Raw genomic sequence first — 13,747 nt, forward strand, 5'->3', positions numbered from 1 at the left:
TGCTTGCTGGTCTCAGAGTACGCGCCGACGCCCTTTCATTGAACTACGTTCCGTCCTGCCTCCATTCTTGCCTTTGCTTCCATAGAGTTACATACCATGACCGACTCACCGACTGACGAAGTACATACTTTGCTCATATGATTTATCACGAACAATTCAATGCATATGGTTTTGACTTACTCTTGGGTAATTACGTCGCTGACTGCGTGTACATAAAAGCGGAAGACTCGGATTAGAACAATGGACAATTTATCTTTATTGCAGAATCCGGATCGAACAAAAAGTTCTGGGAAATACAACAACATCAGCGCTTCAGCAATCTAGCATTGAGTTGTCTTTAGGCGAATCCTCCTGTGGACAGCGAAGGAGGGAGCGCATCAGCGGTGTCGCCGCACGCCACACTGGCATCGTCGGTGAGCGTCAGTTCAACAGTGGAGCCCGACTGGAAGACATCCCAGTCGAGGTAGCAATTCGACTTGTATGGCTGGCCATTCACCGTGACGTTCTACGGGCGACGGATGTCAGGAAGGGATGGTGTGAGCTACGAGCGAACCAACCTGAATGTATACTGTTCCTCCGGTGCCGTTCGCAGGGTTCCCCTGGAAATTGGTCGCCTTGATCGTCGTGGTTGAGTTGAAGGCGGGGTTGTAGAACGAGACCTGGGGGAAGTACGGAGAGACGAGCAAGTATTGCTGCGTTGCGGGAACGGGATACATCCCGAGCAGTACGAAGGCGGCGAAACTGCCCATGACACCTGCGAACACGCATATGGTGGTTAGAATCTGTGGTGTGTATTTGGGAATGGTAGAAACTCACCAGAATCTGACGTCACGGTCCGCCGCAATGCTGTATTAGGGATGATTCGACAGGGGAGCACCGACCAACTCACCGTCGTTTCCAGGAATACCTATCACAGTCGTGTTGAAGTTGTCAGCCATCGTCTCTCGGGCTTGCTGGACGCTAAGCCCTGGTTGGTTGACATAGTGGTACATGAACGGGATTTGCATCGAGGGCTCATCCGAAATGTCGAAGAAGTGCTGAAAAAAATTCAGCCAAAACTCCTCGCGGTAGAAAAGGTGCTCATCGTACCTGCTCGAACATGACGTTGAGCCTATGAACGAATGACTCGTTTCCACCGGCGAGTTCGATGAGTTTTGCCGTGTCATGGGGAACGAACTGGTGCAGCATAGTCAAGCCCAGGCCTGGTCAGATCAAACGTAGCATATCATTTACCAGCGAGTACTATGAAGGATGATCTTCAATCGCGAGCACACATGCAAGTATGATGGGCACTCACAACCATAGGTGACGACTCGTAGAAGCCGTCGTGATTGGTAGCATCCAAATAACAAGTCGCTTGTGTCGGGTCGTTCACGCTGCAATGACGGGGGTCAGTGTAGTTAAATGTTCCATTCATGAACCGAGGCTATACACGATAGATGAGATACAACATAACTTGCTGCTTCCGTTTGCTTACCTGCATCATGCCCTTTACCGTGTCATCCCCGGGCAACGTGACATTCTCGTTCCAGACGTTGACATAGTAGCCGGCACGAGAGTAGTACTAATGACAGACTAGTGAGTACAGTGCGTAGGCGAAGTAAAACATGGCCAGCAAGATCGAATGTCACAAACCTCGTTGGCAATGTCTGTCTGGTTCAAGATCTTGGCGACTTGAGCAATGGCGAAATCATCAAATGCACTCTGTCACAAAATCAGTTACATAATCTTCTTGGTAATAAAGCGGGCTACCTCTATAGTCCGGGACACCTGCTTCGTTGCCGCGCCTCCAGGGGCGTAAAGGTCCGAAGGGATGAAATCTACGAGGCGAGTTACGAGCGGAGAAGCCTTCGAGACCTGATTACGCACTATACTGCTTCCAAGCAGTGTTCAGGCGACCCTGGAGGTTCCAGATTGTAGATGTATTCTCGCCATCAACGAGCAAAGCTTGGAACAAGTTGTCGGAGGACACCCCGAGGGAGGCGGCTTGCCCATGATACCTGCATATCTCATCAGCTGAGTCCCACCATGTCTTGCATTCATGGTAGCGAACATACTTGACGAAGAATTCTCCCAAAATTGGATCAGCATCTAGCACGGCCGAAATTAACCTGGTCTTCTTCTGTGTATGTCATTCATTACTCACCACTTCCACCCTGAATGTACTGTTGAACGGTGGCGCCCCGGCACTCGGGAAGCCATCCTAGAACGAGCTTAAGTCACAATGCAACATATTGAACATGTTCCCTTACCCTCGTGTTGCTGGATGTTGATCATCCCTCGGACAATCTCAGCGAAGCGTTCCGGGTCATGCAATGAGTACAAAGGATAAAGGTTGCGGAACGTGTCCCACTGCAAACATTCGTTGGAGATCAAGTAGAATATCATAAATGAAAACGCACGTTGCAGTAGAACGAATCATAGTAAGGTTCTGTTGACTCCCACTTTGGGTTCTCGCCGGTATCTGTGAGAATGTCAGTGTGCTGCTATAGCAAGCCTGGGACCACTCACAATTAGCGGGGACAAGGTGCGTGCGGTAAAACTGCAGATGATCTCAATGTATGCGCGTGATGCACAGTATTGTGCTTACCGAAGAGTAAAACAGCTCCGTAATCTCATCGTCGACACCAGTAGTATCCACCTGGATTCTGCCTAGGAGTTCGTTCCATGTGTCGCGAGCGTTCGTGACCACTCCCTCAAAGTCCCACTCAGGAATATCGGTCTCGGCATTCGAGCAGGCTTGGTCGGTGGAGATGAACGACACGCCAACCCGTGCCAGGATGGTCGTCGTTCCATCGGAGCTGTCAGACGAAGGCGAGAAACCGAGCAGGGCACCCATCTCCGAGTCGAAACCTGATTGCTCTCCTGTTAGCAAGAATCAGGTCAGTCAAGGTAAGAGAGTACCAGAATAGAGTTGCGTAAATGTCGTGCTGTACTGTGTTGGCTCGTCCGTAATATATACTCCATATTCTACGGGAGAACCTAAGTCAAATCCTTCTCCTTTGAAGTCGACGCAAGTGTAGACACTGTATCTCCCAGGACCGAATGATCCCGCAAAGCTGGCGCCACCTACGAAGCAACAGCTATGAGCACAGTAGAGCCGTGTTGCATAAATCCGCCTAACCTACGACGCGACCAGAAGTCGGGTCCACAGAGATGACGGGTTCTGTGTTACTGTTCAAGCCATCATTTGTGATATCCACGATCATCCGAGGAAGAGTCGATGAAGCTGGGAATGTATAGCGATGCAGCGCGGCGCGGCTTGCAGCTGTCAATTCCACTCGGATACCAGTTGACTGTCACCAATACGATTTGAGCATTATTTGAGGAGACCCCATATAAGACGCACTAGATTGGAAGCAAAGTAACCGGGAGAGCCCGCATCGTCTGGGGTGCCTGACAATGAAGTTCATTCAGTACATGGGCCTAACGCGGGAAAGTTATCCTTTTTTACCATCAGGAAGAACAACGCGAAGTGTCTTTCTTGAGTCCATTGACGTCGGACAAGCTCTAAAGTCGGTGCAGTTCGGGAGAGGGAAGAGCTTGAAGTTTGACAACGATACACCCTAGCCGGCAGGCAAGAGTTAGCGCTGCCGCAGACTTCGTGCCGTGTTAAAACGTACTCCTCCTGTGCCTTCGTCGTGAAGCTGAGAAAATCCCGTCGCGTTGTAAGTCGCGTTCGCGTCATAACCAGCTTGCTTTACGACTAGTCAGGCATGCACCAGGGTGGATGGATACCAGATTCTTACATTCCCCGGAGAGTCCGTATCCATTCCAGCTTTGATCAGTCCGTGTGGCAAGGTCGCGCCTACGTTGGCAATTTGAGCTGACGATGTGCATATATGCGTCTAGGGTATGCTGACCTGGGAAGACATGTCCTCCATTTGTCGTACCAATGAAGACGTTAACATAGCTCGACGGATCAGAGATCGTTGAATTTGTTGCATTCGACGCGCACTGGGAAAACTGTACCAAGAGCGCAAGGGCGGAGCACAGCGCGACGAAGCGAGCCATGGCTGGGTGATGCTTCGGTCAGAGCAGAGCGAACCGGAGTCGTGGTGGGCTTTTGTACTCCGGCCTTGTCCATCAGTTCCATAGAGCGGCGGTGATCAAGCGTCGAAAGTGGGACCGAAATAGATAGGAACAAATCTACAGTCAGGTGGATCGGTCAGGCGGGTAGCTCCCACTGCAAGCATGGCCGCAGATTCACAAGGATGAATAGGAGTGGAACGAAGTTGATTTCCACCCATGTGTTCGCTTTGCGAGGGAGTCCTTGAGCGCTTGAACGAGACCAAAACCAGCTCCGCGCTCATGCCAGGTTTCAAGAAGACATTCTGATTTCCTGAGGATGTGTCGAAGCGAGCGTGGGCGTCTGTTTGCGAACTAGAGTGGTGGTGCTCGAATTACCATATTTACTTGCGAAATTCCACAGCTGGGGTTCGATGACGCGTGAGCGAAGATGCTTCTCCGCTATATGGCACGTGTTCCAGATCTTCGGCCCGATCTATTCAGTCACCTTGCACTCCAACTTCCAGGGAAAACACGAGTCGCATCCTGCAAGGAATTGCCGATAACACTCTTCGAGGCAACGGCTCCAAATTGGTCAAGCTATGAGTGAAATGAACTGTACATGAAATTCCATGCTCGACAAAATTCTTGACTTGAACTGAGAGCTGATTTGCCTAAGCATTCTCAATTGTTTTGACATTAGACTTCCCTATCAGCTTGCTTTCAGCCATAGTGATCATTCTTTGCGCGATGAAAAGTGGGGTGTTATTTTTCTCAGAAATTACGACGTTTGAAGCTGAAGATGCAATGAAAACAGCTCGTGCCGCGGAACCTTTAACCATGAGCCATTTTGAGGCTTTCGAGGTCCGCGATCATTTAGGGCAAGTGTGATCGGGGTTGTCACTCAAAACAACTTGTCTGGATAAGCAGCGCGTCATAGGTCCTTGTTGACCTTTCAAGACACACCATCATGTCTAAAGCTGAGAGGGATGAAACGATTAACATCCTGGTACGTAAGTCTTGACGCATCCTTACGACGAGCTCATTGTGGAGACATGACAGGCATCCAGGTTATTCTCGGCTCTACTTGATGACCTAACCATGGACATAGCGCTGCGCGCACATCATGAGGTTGCAAAGAGCAGGGCAGTATGTGCTGTATGTAATACACGGTCAGTCGTCTGTCCTTCAAGCAGCTGCCGACATTGACGTCAGTAGCTGTGGCATGGGTAGGCGCTTCATTGGCAATCGCAGAACAATAAAAGTCATGGGCATACCGTTCGTACTTTAGCTCACCCCAATGGCACGAGCGTGCAACCGTCCCAAGATCCCGCAAGCGGAAGTCACGAACTTTCGGTGAAGGAGGAAAGCGGCTCAAATGCTGGAACTAGCGTGTCCGCGGATGATATTGGTAACTTCGAATGCTTGGTATGTAAACGGAAGGTGAGTTAGTCTTTTGTTTACCCTGGCCTAGTACCAAAGCCTCGTCAGGTAGCAGCGAGCAGATACGCTCCTCATCTTAGCAAGTGCATGGGCCTTGGCCGGAGGGCAACAGCCGCCCGTGGGGCGGTGGGCGTTAAAACCAAGTGAGCGACAGTCAGTGCAATTGTACTCAATGTCGTGTGAACCGTTCTTTCAGAGCAATGGAACCTGGGCGCTCCGCATCCCCCTTTTTAGGCTCAGATGCGGGTGTGGCATCAGATGACACCTCAGTAAATGGCAAAGGCAAAGGGAAGTCAAAGAGCAAACGTGCCGGTATGTACAACCGGGTTGAACATTTTTCTTCTTCTTACGAGGTTGTCTAGACGAGGCTGAGTATAATTTGAAACGAAAACAAGTAGGTCTACTTGGTTCTTAAAGTGTGTGAGGCTGAGAGACCTCCAGCCAAGTTCACCTCAAATCTCGCCTGCCAAGAAGCAAAAGAAGCAGAAGACGACGGGTCAGTCACCAACCGCCACTATCGCAATGTCGCACGCTAACATCTTGCAGGCTCACCGGTATCCCGAGTAAAAGAAGCAGAAGGTATATCACCCACCAAGGTAAGACATTCTCTAGTCATCTATCCATCACTTCCATTCTCACCTCATGCCGCACAAAGGCAGCTCCCGGTGCGTGTCGTTCCCAGCCCGAGGTGCCCTCGGAGCTTCGCTCGTCCTCTGTTACGGAGCTCGACTGTCCCTCGCCTGCTTTGACCACACCTTTCACTAACACACTAGCGACAGCCGCTGCACCTCCACCTCCGAAGCCCACTGCCACCGGCACGGGGCCCCCCAAGCGTGGTAGACCCAAAGGCGTCAAAACTGGCCAAGGAAAGGCCGCTCTGGCGGCCGCTGCAGCAGCAGCAGCATCTGCGCCGCCACCACCACCACCACCAAAGCGTGTCAGTCCGCCACGCCCGCCACCGCCGGCGCGTATTGAGCCCAACTATCTTATGGGTAGGTCTCGAGCTATATCACTGAGCTTAAATCCGTCACTAAGTCGTCTTTCAGATAATGGAGAGGGCGAAGAGACAGGGTCATCTACAGATACTGACAGTAATTAGTTCACCTATCTATATTACCTCACCTGCTTTCGCTTTGCTTTGTGGTCGTATTTATTTGTCCCCTTATGGCTATCGCACATATGTAAATCAAAAAACCCATGTAACACAGAACTATTGATAACCATCATACAAGAACAAGAAAGTGTTGAACCAGGACGTTGACGTACAGGAAGAGTAATGTCACAATCGTACAGCGAATAAGAATGGAAGCGCGTGAAGCAGGAATCATGATGATGATGATAAGAGCAAGAAGAAAGCAAATGAAGGAACCTATGAGGATGCAGAGAAATATAAAAGCGTGAAGAGCAAGAGATTAGAGAGGAGAAACGTGAGTCCACGAATTGTACTGAGTCTAGTATATATCGTCCGATGAACCGACGCGCGTAACCGTTACCCAAAAAACCGAAAAGGTGCGGACTCTAGGGGTCCAAACACTCTAATATCTAGATGCAGTGAGAGTCGTCTAAGCGTTGCTGGAAGATGATACACGTGATGGAGGGGAAGACGGGAAGAGAGCCCAGAGAACCGTCATGGCTGCGCCTTGAGCCATGGTCATATATATAAGATTTTTGACGCCGAAGTCGGTGAGAATAACACCGGCAATGAATGGCATAAGCGCTGAACGACTTGTCAGCAGAGTTGATAGCCGGAAGGGTCGAACCGCACTCACCACTCGCAAAACTCGCCATCGCGGAGCTACCCATGCTAGTCAGTACACATGATCCGATGAATGTTAAAATACGAACTTAATGGCCATGGCAACCATGTGAACCTCACGAGGCAGAACCTCGGTGGAGAGGCCGAGACTGGCTGGATAAATAGGACCATAGACAAGGCCTACGATAGCGGCGCCGAAGGAGTTCTCGGTATCGGAGTGAATCAGAAGGATTAAGAGGGACATTAAAAATGCGACGGCTGAACAAAAAGGTTAGCCCAATGTTACGCACGAAGGAAAATATGTTTACATGTGCATCCGTGAATGATATGCTTGCGTTGTGTATAAGTGAGTCTATAATGCTTGTTCAGCAACTGTGAACGTTTATCAAGTGTACCACTTACTTGGGAGTAAAATAACCCCAGAGGAAGCGGCTGACGGCCATACCTCCCCAGAAGCCGCTGCCTGCATAACCAACAGTACTTGGGTTTGCGGCCTAGAGAAATAAAGACGAAACTCAGACATCCGGCGAGATAAAAAGAGTAAAAAGGCCTACGCGGGCACCAAGAAGGAAGGTCACAATGAAAGCCGACATGGTGGTCTCACTTCCGTTGTAAAGGCCAGAGAAAACAGAGAAAGCCCACTGATAAGGCATGCGGCAGGCCAGGGCAAGAGCTAAAGGATACTATCAGAAAGCATTCAATCCACAATCGGTGGGAACTCACTGTTCGCCGGTTGAGGAGCGTGGAAGGACTCGGACTTGGACGCATCTTCCTTGCCTTCGGACGCCGTCCCGGCGACGGTGGTTTCGGATGCCAAGGCGGACTTGATGGTGTCAATAGCTGCCTTTTTGTCAGCCTCGAATTCATTCACCGTCGGGCGGAATGCCCAGATGAGGAAGGCGATGTTGATCCCGGACAAAACAAGAGAGCCGAGATAGAAGTGCCTCCAAGGAACTCCGGTCGCCATGATGGTCTGACAGACAAGCGGAGCGAGGAACGAGCCTGAGCCTGAAGATTATTGTCTGTCAGAGCACAACACCATTACTGTGAAAGAATCTTACTCCAGAAGCCAAGGATGATACCGAGCCCCTTACTGGGAGTAGATGCGACATACGCATTCCTAGTATTGAATTAGCATTGTGGCTTAGGTCCCACAAAATGTAGGCACGCACAGAGAAGCTAAAATGTAAACTCATTAGCAACTATTACCGGCGCCTGAATGTAAAGAGGCCACTTACCCGTCATCAAAGACCTCGCAAAGCCCACCAAAGCATAAGCAATGAGCAGGTCCGAGAAACGGCGCGAAAGCCCCAGGATAATGAAGAAGCACGGGTGAATCATGCTCGACACAAGCAGGGTGATTAAACGGGACTTCGCCTCCGAATATCCCACCCCAGACGACTTGCGGGGAGACAGGAAGCGATTGGGGATAAGACGCCGAAGAGCCGGGATAGCTGGGAGATAAGATCGTTCTTCATCCAAGAGCCAGAATTGACCAAAAAGTTTCATCACGCGTTCAACTAAGATAGTTCCAAGGGCAAAACTGAGGGAAGATTAGCGCCTCCGTCTCGCGCGCAGAGTCGAGTAATAGATTACCCGACGGTCTGGGTGGCATAGCAAAGCGAAGAGGTCATGGTAGTAAGGTGAAAGTCTAATTCAAAATCTGGAAAGCACATCAGCAAATGGAAGATTGATCGTACATCCTTGACGGTGACGTACAAGGAAGGACCGTTCCTGTGACTGAATATATGTCAATAACCACAAACATTACGTTCGAAGTCGAGGAATCGCTTACCTCCATCTCCCCAACCACAAAGAAAATAAACAAAACAAGAACAGACCAATCTAATAGTCAAGCGTTCGAACTCTACGGAGCCGGAAGTGGTAGCAAGAGTAAGGTCAGGAATAACAGGGGGGTCAGCGGAGGTATCTTCAAGTTTGTTGTACGTAGGAATCTCGCTGGGGGTATTGACTGCAGTAGTAGTAGTGGAATGGATATAATGCTGAGAAGAAAAATAGTCCAAATTGTCCTTGTCGGACATGCCGGGGGTGTAAGGGGAATACACGGTCGATGGCGTGGCTACACCGTGAGGGACCTCCAACAAGGGGGTTGGTGGGGGCTTTTCGGTAGTAGCGCCACAATCTGACGTGGTGTTGCCGCAAGTAGAAGACGACTGAGACTCCATAGGGAAGTGGAGGAGAGAGAGAGATGATAGAAAGGAAAGAAAGAAAGCGGTAGTTAGAATGTCAATAAACTCGTCTTTTATACGGTATAAAGCAAGAGTAGGGAAGCATGAGATCAGTGCGTCCGCCGCCAATTCCGCGTGATGCAGGGACACGGAGCTACCGTCGTGCATTTGATCGATCTGGGAACGCTAAAGAAAGTTTACGTGTTTGTCTCACTTACGGCTGCATTCGAAAATGCATGAATGGACCAAAAGACAGGATGACACGGACGCAGCAGCCGGCGGAAGCGTTCTGAGTCTGGCAGGAAGGCCACGCGTGATCGCAAAAATTCAGCAAGTCGGCCGATAAAGTCGCGAAGGAAGCGCAGGGCGCGAGAATATGGCTGCCACGAAGAGCGCACATTACTTGATTTCAGGTGTCTCGACCATGGTCGAACGGAGGTGTTCAAATCCAAGATCTAGCACCGGCCCGAGTAAGGAAGCGCTAAGCGGCTTAGCTTGTGGTTCATATCAGATTCCAAGGGAACATTTCCCAAGCTAGACACCTAGCAGCCGTTGGTTTTGCCAGCCATGGCGAAAATGACGAGCAACTTGAGTCATAGAGAACCACAGAGAACCGCAATCGTGTGTAAGGCGCAGAGAGGAGAACCACGGACCGGGGACCACAACAGACCACAACGAATGAGTGGTGGTGATCGGAGTTCGTAATTGACATTTCCTCGATGTGGAAGCTGAAAAGGCTAATTTCGATATTTCGAAGCGGGCACCTAGGTGCGTCCCTGGCTCAAAAGCTCCGTTCCGCAGTCTGCACGCAACATATCTTTGCCCTTGCCAGGGTGTTTTCAACCCCTTTCTGTGCGTCAAGTCGTGGTCACCCTGGGCACATGTCAGATCTAGAACATATTTATACGGAATTCCGAGGGACGTCGGCGCTCCGGTGCGTTGGTCCGCCGCCGCCTTACGTTCCATGGGTTTATTGCGACCTCAAGGTCTCCGGATCTTATTCTTGAACTCGCTGGCGTTGTCGCGAGCCTGTCGCGTGCGAGGGACCATCAAGTCCCATATCTTTAATCTTCGGACTGTACGGCGTTGACGTGAGAGTCCGTGGTCAAGTACCTTGACAGCCATATCTTGAACGCATGTGGCAAGCAGCCCACAGCAGGCCCCGAGCCAGCCATTTTGCTGCAAAATCAGGAATCTCGCTTTCCTACCGGAAGAATTCTAGTTCAAAAAACCATAAGGACGGGTTCAATTAGCTTGAATCAGCTTCTAATCGCCGTGTGTCCCTTGCGCCCTGACTGTGTAGATTATCGCACCGACCCACGCTTGTTCAATCGATGCGCGGAGTCGGCTAGGAAGACTGTGGGGTTTCGGCCTTGAGCTTGAACGTTCATGGCGGATTGAACGGTCCATAAATCCCTGTTTTGGGTACCTACACAGTTGTGGTGCTGGGTAACTCGCTCTAGCCCTTTGCCATGCTACAGCACCTAGTCTTCAGTCACAGTGTTGGTTACCTTCGTTTTAGGCCCGTAGCGCGTTTTACTACGTGCCCAATTCAGTCGCCGGCGTTTTGGGACGAGAGTTGGTCTGTCAACGACGTAGTTGAGAGCGACAGAGAGCGAGTTCAAGGAAAAGACAGCTCAGAAGAGTGTTGTCGGCTCAAGCTCAACCAGAGTTCTGACCCAAGTTTTGAGTGGAGTATCATCTTTGATATTATCACCACAGACGAGGACGGGAGTCGTTGCAGAGTGAAGCAACACTCGGAGAATATTCGTCTTGTGGTTTAGCCTAAGGGCAGGATGGGTTGATGTCTATGATTATGGTGCTGAGAGCGTTTTTCAGCGGAGGCGGCGCTCAACCGGTTGGGCGCTTATAGGGTCAAAAGGTTGTGCGTGTCGCCACAGTCGTTTGTAGTGGAGGACCGACGTGTCCCAAAATGGTAGGGGTACCCATAATTAGATGAAGTCGGGAACGGGCAGTTGAATCCCGCGCTGTGAATAATAGAACGAGGGACAAGCCCAAGTGGCAACTTCTACAGCGGTCGCGACAAAGCGCAGCAAACAGCGACCACGGTCACCACACGCTCCTTCCCTATCACTACTAGTGCTGGCGTCTCCAGCTCTCCTTGTAACCGCTGATCCTCCATTTCAGACGGTTTGTCCTCTCCTTCCGAATCCTCAACCTGTTCTCCAAAGTCGCAGGCCGCACCAAACTCTGACGCTCATTCACCATGTCCCGCCCACTGACAACCACCTACGGTGATTTCTCGACTTCCCAAGTCTCGGCAGCTACCCGCCATGAAGCAGCAAAGAGCTCTTATGACGACCTCATTGACCAGTACGCTGCTCCCTACTCGAGAAATTCCCGTCACCAGACCTTCACCGTTCAAACTCCTTCATCCAACCCAAGAGATCCATCCGAGTCGTTCGACCACAAACCATCTTACTCTATCGGCAAAAGCTTGGATGATGATAAGGAGGATTTCCCTGCCTCATCTTACCCACCAACAACACTCCCTGCCGAAACAGATGCGGAGAAGCAGAACGTGTGGAGTAAAGTAAGTGAGCCGACTAGTTGTCACTTGCAACTCTTCTGACACCTCAACGTGGCACCTCAGCTCATACCAGATTCATGGGCATGTAGGCTGTTCGTGATCACAGTCATTGTTGAGACCATCATCGATTTGGCCATTGAAGGCGACCTACTCGTCCGGTTGCAGACAGGGCAAGAGGATGGTTTGCTATCCCAGACTGATCAAACACAAGCCGCGGAAAAAATGCCTGTGTATCTGAGTATCTTTGCTCTAGCCCAGTACGACCTTTTCTCCAATTTGAGTTGCGTGTTGCTTAGTTTATACAGCGTGTTTCAGCTTGTGATGGCTGTTGACGCTGTGTACGCCCGAAACACATTGCAATTTATCTGCCTCACGTGAGCAATATTTCCTTGCGTTTTCTGAGTGACCTCACACTCCCACCACTTCGTATCAGGGTTTTCAATCTGCTGTTCCTCCTATATGCTGTCATTCAGATCGGAGAAATACAAGACTATACAACCTCGACTAGTGGCTTCCTTCACATATCTGTCAAAGTTCTCACCACCGTGATTCCATGCGTTATTTCTGCCGCGGAAATAGCATACATTGCCCTCGGATGGAAGATTTACAATGAGTTCGGCTGGAAGGTATACAAGTTCCTTGGAGCGGACCGACGGATCAAGAAAATGTTCGCCAGCTACCAAATCTTCATCTGCTTGATCAAGTTCGACGTCTTCCTCTGGGTTGGCTTCTGCGTACAGTTCATCTGGCTCGTTCTCACGAAGCACACTTGGGAGTATTACCTTACGTGTGCTGCCCTCCCCCTTTCTGTTGTACTACTGGTCGAAGGACATCTTGCGGTCCGCCATGAAAACAAGCTGATGATGTGGACTTTCCTCTCTGGCTGCGGAGCTGCTTTGGTCTATTTCGTATACAAGGTAGGCTTGTGAATTATGGTGCGATGTACGATCATTGACATGCATCTAGCTCATCAAAGTGCTCGTATTGCGCAAGACCACTAGTTATGTGAACGTGTGGGAGTCATTAGCAACCTTTTGTACGTGCTTAATTGAGATTAGTCGATAATTTTGCTGACTTGTTACTAGCCATTATTGCCATAATCCTCTTAATTGTGACGATAGTGTTCAGCGTTATCGTGATGCGAAACTTCGGCAAAGGCTTGAAGGCGTCGAGTATGTACCACCTCATGCAGCTTGTTTTTCGGTGTTTTGACGACCCCCGCAGTGACACGGGGCAAGACGCATGCACGGACCCAGGGATCACAACACCTTGGGCGGGCAACCATGAGCATGAACCTCAACCGAATGAGTATCGAATGAGTGTTTTGTGCGGACTTTTTATGTATCACGTACCCCCGGGGCCTCTACTTTTCCATCTTTCACCCCACATACATCTTTAGCATATCCACATAAGGCCTTCATATCTTTCTTCCCATTTCTGACTTATACATATACGTATAGCCTATATTCGTCGCTTGCGCGCGTCTTTGGACATGTCAGCCCTGGTTCCTCGGCGCTCGTTCTTCTCTTCATGCTCCATAACTGGCTTCATGGCGCTTACCTTTGCACCCGCCTGGTGTTCATATAATTTTGTTTCATTCAGTGTATTATTAGACCATAGGACTAGGAATTTATCAGCAAGCCTTTTTGTTTGGTTGGGAAATTTTGGCTGAGCTCGTCATGGTATTGTAGTCCGGGAAACGAATTTTGATGTTGGTACTTGGACGTTTGGAAGAGTAGGACAGTATTTACCAAAACGACGAATTCTAAACTTAGTGTGCTACGTTTCTCCACGTGGACT

The 13,747-nt window shown here is 50.0% G+C and overlaps 4 protein-coding genes across 4 annotated transcripts; 2 read left to right on the forward strand and 2 right to left on the reverse strand.

Moving 5' to 3' along the window:
• Positions 1 to 289: 289 nt before the first annotated feature.
• On the reverse strand, positions 290 to 4,181 carry CONPUDRAFT_95112 (glycoside hydrolase family 92 protein). Its single transcript, XM_007765124.1, has 24 exons — positions 3,864 to 4,181; positions 3,750 to 3,808; positions 3,624 to 3,698; positions 3,455 to 3,566; positions 3,350 to 3,396; positions 3,125 to 3,296; positions 2,905 to 3,069; positions 2,591 to 2,853; positions 2,512 to 2,542; positions 2,403 to 2,464; positions 2,253 to 2,352; positions 2,147 to 2,203; positions 2,058 to 2,091; positions 1,870 to 2,000; positions 1,753 to 1,820; positions 1,636 to 1,704; positions 1,478 to 1,564; positions 1,298 to 1,426; positions 1,234 to 1,242; positions 1,090 to 1,176; positions 890 to 1,037; positions 778 to 782; positions 558 to 755; positions 290 to 505 (listed from the first exon to the last, which is right to left on the reverse strand). Exons 1-24 carry the CDS (start codon positions 4,012 to 4,014, stop codon positions 338 to 340), a joined length of 2,427 nt encoding a protein of 808 aa, XP_007763314.1. The 5' UTR covers positions 4,015 to 4,181; the 3' UTR covers positions 290 to 337.
• A 733-nt stretch (positions 4,182 to 4,914) lies between these two features.
• CONPUDRAFT_141048 (uncharacterized protein) lies at positions 4,915 to 6,639 on the forward strand. Its single transcript, XM_007765125.1, has 11 exons — positions 4,915 to 5,017; positions 5,071 to 5,180; positions 5,227 to 5,237; positions 5,300 to 5,451; positions 5,500 to 5,594; positions 5,648 to 5,763; positions 5,814 to 5,845; positions 5,893 to 5,947; positions 5,998 to 6,047; positions 6,107 to 6,443; positions 6,498 to 6,639. The coding sequence occupies exons 1-11, from the start codon at positions 4,979 to 4,981 to the stop codon at positions 6,548 to 6,550; spliced, it is 1,050 nt and encodes a 349-aa protein (XP_007763315.1). The 5' UTR covers positions 4,915 to 4,978; the 3' UTR covers positions 6,551 to 6,639.
• A 374-nt stretch (positions 6,640 to 7,013) lies between these two features.
• On the reverse strand, positions 7,014 to 9,249 carry CONPUDRAFT_45079 (MFS general substrate transporter; the record flags this gene model as incomplete). The annotated part of the gene is made up of 12 exons (XM_007764305.1): positions 7,014 to 7,168; positions 7,221 to 7,246; positions 7,297 to 7,465; positions 7,516 to 7,559; positions 7,610 to 7,701; positions 7,762 to 7,880; positions 7,931 to 8,215; positions 8,269 to 8,327; positions 8,442 to 8,750; positions 8,804 to 8,870; positions 8,927 to 8,941; positions 9,003 to 9,249. 12 exons carry the CDS (start codon positions 9,247 to 9,249, stop codon positions 7,014 to 7,016), a joined length of 1,587 nt encoding a protein of 528 aa, XP_007762495.1.
• Positions 9,250 to 11,444: 2,195 nt separating this feature from the next.
• Positions 11,445 to 13,588, forward strand: CONPUDRAFT_78856 (uncharacterized protein). The gene is made up of 7 exons (XM_007764578.1): positions 11,445 to 11,950; positions 12,011 to 12,204; positions 12,253 to 12,321; positions 12,381 to 12,864; positions 12,914 to 12,983; positions 13,033 to 13,119; positions 13,172 to 13,588. The coding sequence occupies exons 1-7, from the start codon at positions 11,624 to 11,626 to the stop codon at positions 13,264 to 13,266; spliced, it is 1,326 nt and encodes a 441-aa protein (XP_007762768.1). The 5' UTR covers positions 11,445 to 11,623; the 3' UTR covers positions 13,267 to 13,588.
• Positions 13,589 to 13,747: the final 159 nt, after the last annotated feature.

This window comes from Coniophora puteana, assembly GCF_000271625.1.
Source record: "Coniophora puteana RWD-64-598 SS2 unplaced genomic scaffold CONPUscaffold_1, whole genome shotgun sequence".
NCBI classification, from domain to species: Eukaryota; Fungi; Basidiomycota; class Agaricomycetes; order Boletales; family Coniophoraceae; genus Coniophora; species Coniophora puteana.

Coding starts and splice junctions, on each gene's coding strand:
- CONPUDRAFT_95112 (XM_007765124.1), bottom strand. CDS start 4,014: ATGGCTCGCTTCGTCGCGCTGTGCTCCGCCCTTGCGCTCTTGGTACAG. Junction 3,567..3,623: donor ACGACGAAGGCACAGGAGGA/GTACGTTTTAAC, acceptor CCTGCCGGCTAG/GGTGTATCGTTGTCAAACTT. Junction 3,397..3,454: donor TCGCGTTGTTCTTCCTGATG/GTAAAAAAGGAT, acceptor CTTCATTGTCAG/GCACCCCAGACGATGCGGGC.
- CONPUDRAFT_141048 (XM_007765125.1), top strand. CDS start 4,979: ATGTCTAAAGCTGAGAGGGATGAAACGATTAACATCCTG. Junction 5,018..5,070: donor ATGAAACGATTAACATCCTG/GTACGTAAGTCT, acceptor GAGACATGACAG/GCATCCAGGTTATTCTCGGC. Junction 6,048..6,106: donor AAGGTATATCACCCACCAAG/GTAAGACATTCT, acceptor TGCCGCACAAAG/GCAGCTCCCGGTGCGTGTCG.
- CONPUDRAFT_78856 (XM_007764578.1), top strand. CDS start 11,624: ATGTCCCGCCCACTGACAACCACCTACGGTGATTTCTCGACTTCCCAA. Junction 12,205..12,252: donor AGTATCTTTGCTCTAGCCCA/GTACGACCTTTT, acceptor TAGTTTATACAG/CGTGTTTCAGCTTGTGATGG. Junction 12,322..12,380: donor TTGCAATTTATCTGCCTCAC/GTGAGCAATATT, acceptor ACTTCGTATCAG/GGTTTTCAATCTGCTGTTCC.